Source organism: Cloeon dipterum, chromosome X, assembly GCF_949628265.1.
Source record: "Cloeon dipterum chromosome X, ieCloDipt1.1, whole genome shotgun sequence".
NCBI classification, from domain to species: Eukaryota; Metazoa; Arthropoda; class Insecta; order Ephemeroptera; family Baetidae; genus Cloeon; species Cloeon dipterum.
The window spans coordinates 27,519,977-27,526,003 of NC_088790.1; the positions used below are offsets into that span (position 1 = coordinate 27,519,977).

At 37.3% G+C, this 6,027-nt stretch overlaps 2 protein-coding genes across 2 annotated transcripts; both read left to right on the forward strand.

Annotated features, from left to right (window-relative positions):
* Positions 1-648: 648 nt before the first annotated feature.
* Positions 649-2,093, forward strand: LOC135946370 (ubiquitin-conjugating enzyme E2-17 kDa-like). The gene is made up of 6 exons (XM_065494579.1): positions 649-759; positions 824-887; positions 956-987; positions 1,313-1,390; positions 1,454-1,559; positions 1,832-2,093. The coding sequence occupies exons 1-6, from the start codon at positions 649-651 to the stop codon at positions 1,969-1,971; spliced, it is 531 nt and encodes a 176-aa protein (XP_065350651.1). The 3' UTR covers positions 1,972-2,093.
* A 1,945-nt stretch (positions 2,094-4,038) lies between these two features.
* On the forward strand, positions 4,039-5,063 carry LOC135945914 (uncharacterized). Its single transcript, XM_065493861.1, has 2 exons — positions 4,039-4,135; positions 4,637-5,063. Exons 1-2 carry the CDS (start codon positions 4,133-4,135, stop codon positions 4,952-4,954), a joined length of 321 nt encoding a protein of 106 aa, XP_065349933.1. The 5' UTR covers positions 4,039-4,132; the 3' UTR covers positions 4,955-5,063.
* The last annotated feature ends 964 nt before the right edge of the window (positions 5,064-6,027 follow it).

Sequence of the window (6,027 nt, forward strand, 5' to 3'; positions counted from 1 at the left end):
TTTTCTTTTAAATTGCAATTTTTTTCGTGCCGCGACTATATCCACGATTAACAAAGAAGACGTAGATTTCATATCGGCTACACTTTTACAGCTTTAAAACAGGCGTTATAAGAGTAATAATATAAACATAATTTAAAGCACACGTGTACCTCTTGCGCGACTGGCTGCATCCAGGCTTACTTACAATTAGTTCTACAAGGTGAGAATTATTTGAGTGGGCACCATCTGATGGCAAAGAGTAGCCCTTCCTATGTCGTTTAATGGGAACTCTGTAAAAATACGGTTGCAATCAATTACTCTGGACGTTTACGATGCAGGATTGGTATTAGGCAAGACGAGGTGTGCCCGTGTGCGAGCGAACTTTTATTACCGAAAACCCGGCATGGAAAATCGAAGGAAACATCCCTAATCGCAAGCTCCGCCTCTTATTATCTTATCATTTTCGCATTCTTCACGTCAGTCACTTCGTTAAAAAAAGTCTATGTCAGGCCGAGGCAGCTCTTTTTACACATGTTTTTGAGCTTTTTCTGGTCAACCACTCGTCTAGCAAGGAACCAAATTTACTCTTCAGGTCAATAATGGCTCTCAAAAGAATCAAAATGGTGAGCTTTACAGCTGAAAATCGGTCCGGATTCGCCCGTAACCTAGATGACGGTTTGCGCCCTTTCCCAAGCAAGTCAATTAACCAGCGAGGAGTCTGGCGTTTTGGGTGAAGAGTTCAGAGTGCTCTATTTTGGGCTAACCCCTGTCCGGACTCTGGTTTCGCGCGTGTGTTTGTCACCACGGACTCACTTGTCTAAAGCCAGTCAAATTTTCTTCGCAGGAACTGCACGACTTGGAACGAGATCCTACTCCACAAGTTTTCGCCGGTCCCGTGGGAGATGACCGTGAGTCACCCCGTCACTAATGTCTATGTAATTTGATTTTTTTGTACTGAATCACGCCTTTTTTGCAGTGTTTTACTGGCAGGCGACCATTTTGGGACCCGTAAGTGCCTTTTTATGTACAATATTTAGTTCGATTAAAATTTATATAACCGTAAGCATGCAACTTTGTTGGCCTTTTTCTGTTGTCAGCTGAAAGGATTGCTTAAATTTTTCTGCAAACTTCCTTGACACTCATTTCATTGAATTGCAGATTATAACGTAACACTAAAAACTCAATGTATTTTTGTCTTATCTTATATATTTGCTGTTAAATGATAATAACTTAAACGCTACCTAACGAAATACGCAGACTGTTCTAAGTGCACACTTTTCTCAGCATCAATGCTACGCAATTAAAAACTATTGATATCCTTGACATGTTGCAGCCTGATAGTCCGTACCAGCAGGGAATGTTCTTCCTCACAATTCATTTTCCACCTGATTATCCGTTGAAACCTCCAAAGGTTAGTTATGCTTGATGCAAATTCGGTTTCAAGCGTGACTCTTTTGGTTTTTTCATTTTTCAGGTGACATTCGCCACAAAAGTTTATCATCCAAATATCAATAGTAATGGCAGCATCTGTCTTGATATTCTCAGATCTCAGTGGTCTCCTGCATTGACCATTTCCAAAGGTGAGAGTTAATTGAAATTCGTGCTACCAACTTTTGGTTTCAGAAATATTTAAGCCCGTTAAATAAACAGACCGAGACAGTAACATGGCGCCACTCTTTTAGACTTATTAACTTCGAGAAAAACAGTAGTTAATGCGTTTAATGTTCTAAATTAATCAATTTCTCTTTCTTTCTGTAGTTAAAAAATCTGGGCCACAATTGTTGACAAACCGAAATTAACAATTACAATTAAAATAGAATTGTGTATTGAACAGAGCGATATCTTGTTTCAGTCCTTCTGTCAATCTCCTCATATTTGTGTGATCCAGACCCTGACGATCATTTGGTACCTGAGATTGCGCGGATCTACAAGACGGACCGGGAGAAGTACAACGAGACTGCCAGGGAGTGGACTCGCAAATACGCCATGTGATCGCCCGTCGAAGCCAATCACCGACCTCTCATCTCTTCTCTCGTGTGTATGACACGATCATTCTAATTCTTATTTTGTCGCTGTCTATAATTTTCGGTGCTTGGAATAAATATTAAAATTCTTATATGTGTAAACAATTAGTTTTATTTCTAATTCGAATCACAAAATCATCTGTCTATTTTAAATCGTTTTCAAACAATGGAAATTTACAAGAAATCTAACCCATCAACAGCAGGGTTGCATTTCCTTACCACTCGGTTTATTTCATTAACGGTTTGTACCACTCATTTTTTTCTAATATCTTGCGTAAGAAATGAATTTGCGGTCAGATTGGCAAAAATTTCCTCTACTGTGCAGGTTTTTTCTTTTAAATTGCCATTTTTCGCTGCCTTAATTTCTCTAAAAATTTCTCGAGGTCATATGAGCTATAATAATTAGAAAATTATTGAAAACTGAGGTGCGAACATTGCCTGCAAGAAACTGGTTGTTAAAATTGGAAAAAAAACGCCTTTTTTAAAATGCGTGTTTTTTGCAACCTTGATTAATAGCTGTAGAAAATATCCAAAATTCGAGATTTGAAAGTCCATAATTGGGAATCCGCGACTAATGGAAAAATTTCATGGTGCTCTTTAGGATATAGTAGAAAGAAAACTCCATTTTCACGTATCAATAACTTTCGTTTGCTCCTTGTCAGAATACTACTAATGAATTTTGTCATGCCATTCATGACTCATTCAGGCGTTCGGAAAGCTTGAATAATTTTTTTAGAATGGATTTGCTAATTGCTAAGTTAGGCATATATAATATATTGCTGCTACTAATTTATCCACGCAACGACGCATCGACCTCAAGTCTGTGATAATATTTGCTTTGACTGCGGTTTTGAATTGCTGACGCGCGAGTCACATCCGACGATCAGCGCTGCTCACGATTTTTGCGTTTCCGATGGAGCGTGAAGGGCGTGTGTTTGTGTGCTGCGGGCATTTCATAATGCGCCGAATAATCCCATCCATCTGCGAATGACGTCATCTCCCTCCTTCAAAGCGCGTCCTATACATGGCATTTGGACAAACAATGAGAATTATTTATTTTTTTTTTTTATTTTGGCATTCGCAGAATTGGCTACTCGGTTTGAGGAAAAGCAGGGTGTGTGCTGGATGCATTGTTCATTGATGCAGTCACTGTCATAACAATATTAATCATGCTACTTGCGTCGAGTAATAAGAATAACACACGCACCATCATCGCGGCGGTTTGGTCTTGTTACAATAATTGCGATAAGAATTTTGCGAGGGAAGAATAACACATCATTATTTACCCCTTGAAACTATAAATAATGATAAACACCAGGGAAATTCTCGCTTATACCATTTTTTTGGTCATTATGTTATCTCATTATTAAATCTAACATAATGCAAAAATGTATTAAATTATTACAGTCAAGGAAGAGGTTTGACCGCGGATGCCTCAACCACATCAAGACAAAATATACATAAAGCAGAAATGACTAAACAATAAAAAAACCTAAAATAAAATGAAGTGAATTGTAAAGGACAATCAGGAACGTATTGGCAAATTTATTTTTATTTTCAAAAATAATTTGTGATATGTTAAATATTATTTTTAAAATTCCACTCCCTTTTAAGGTTTTATAAATTTTTATTTGTGATAAAATCCAATAATTAAAATTTGATCGGAAAATTCCCAACGGAAACACAGACTTTAATTGATAAAATCTTTGCAAATTCAGCAATACTGATTAGGGTTTACCCACGATCTCTTCCATCCTCCCATTTTAAAACCCATAACAATGCTTTCAATTATATTTTTATAATGAGATATGATTCCAACATGCATGAATGCTGGTCTAGAGGTAATTTACCTATTGCACCACCCACATAAATAAAACTCCTGACTTTCCTGGGAGGCTTGTCCGATTTCCTCCGCACGTCACAATGTTCCCTGGCCTAAAACCTGCGCGTCTGTTGCAGCAGCTGAAAGGAGTAGGGATGAGTTCGCAGCGTGAACGATAATATAAATATCTGTTGCCGATCCGATTTGCTCATTCGTCTTCTGCTCGCGGTTTCATCAGCTCGAAACTTGCTGCACTCCTAATACATTATTTGACGACCTTTCCTCGTTGAAAAACCAAAATATAAATATGGTGAGTGAAAGTTTCTTTGACTTTTATCTTTTATAAATGATTTTAACAACTATTTTTAAGTAATTTCTTTTTTAATATAGTAGTTGAAGGTTAAACTACAACAACTCTTTTTTAGTTTATAAAAATACTGTTGAATTTTTTTCTAGTAAAAGTGCATTAACAAAACATTGCAATATTTAACCAAACCGAATTTCCTCAATTAAATAAACATCGTGTATTTCTAAGGTGAAAATCACAGCTATTCACATCTATTATTTTTTTAAATTAGTTTTGTTAATTAATAATTTTTTCTTCACCTTATCCTGCTAAAAATTTAGTTACATGTAACCACTCTTCGGCAAGTTGTTCGAGCCTGAATGAGCCTCAAAACCCTTTCACTTGGATATAATGATTCCTGCGATATTTCAAGGGGGAAAACCCAAACTGTAAAAACCTCTGCCTTCAATCTTTCCCCGAGCGCACCAAATGCAGGTGTAATGAGAGAAATTTCTCTGTACACAGATCTCGAAAGTGACAATCGTCGCGTTCGTCTTGGTGGTGCTGGCGTCGATGAGTGCGGCGCAGAGACCCTTTTACGCCGGCAGCAGGCCGTGGCACGACTATTTGGGGCCCCAGACTGAAGCACCACCCTCAAACTCAAATAACAACATCAACAACAACAACGGCGGTGGACTTGGAGACCGCAACCAGTTCCTCACGCCCGTCGAGTCCGTCAGCTTCAGATACTACAACAATGTGCCCATCGAGGGACCCGGCATGCCGTGCGTCGGATGCGTTTACAGGCTCACCAGCAACGGGTTTGTCATGGTCAGGCCTTGATGAGGGCAGAGAAGAGGAAATTTCCTATCGTTTTATACATTTTATATTCTGACTGATAATGATTAAAATGGATATTTAAATTAAAATAAAAAACGAGTTTTTTCTAGAATATACAATCGTTTTATTGCATGCTCATAAAATGTTCCTGCAAACAAACATACACATACAAGAAAAATATAACTTGTTCATGACTTTTAAACTAATTCTCATCTAATTTCAAGCTTATATGATGGTAGTAAGAAACGCGTTCTCCTTATCAGTATACTCATGAACTGTTATGCCATTTCATGACTCATTTCAAGCGTCCAGAAAGCTCTAGTAATTTTTAGAATTGATTTGCTAATTGCTACGTTACGAAAAATTGCTGCTCCTAATTTATCTACGCATCATGTCTGTGATATTTATTGTTTTATAGACTGCGGTTTTGAATCACTGACGCGCGTGCCATTTCCGACATTTTCGCGTTTGTTTGCTGGGTATTTCATAATTCATAACGCACCGAATTATCCGAATTATCCCATCCAACTGGGAATGACGACATATCTTATAACTCCTTAAAAAGCACGTCCTATATAGCATTTGGATAAACAATGATAGTGGTTCTGTATTTTGCAATTCGCAGAATTGACTGCTCATTTCGCGAAAAAAGGGTGTGCTGGCTGCATTGTTCATTATTGATACAGTCACTATGTGTCAAAGCAAAATTAATCATGCTAATACTTGCGTCAAGTAATAAGAATAATAACACACGCACCATCATCTGCGGTTTGGTCTTGTTACAGTGATTGAGAGGAGAATTTGGCGAGGAAAGAACAAATCATTTTTTGAAACTAATTGCTAATTGTACTTTACAATAAATAATAAATATTTAACCTAAGATGGAATCTGGTCTTTCATTGCAAGCTTAATTTACTGAAGACCAGTAGAGCGTGTTAATTTTAATCTATTTTCATTTTCAAATTTTGTTTGTGATGTGAAATTTTCTTTCTAACATTCCACGCCAATTTAAGGGTTTGTAAATGTTTTTTTTAGCTAAAACTAATAATTTCACTTGGGGAAAAAAATTTGAATTA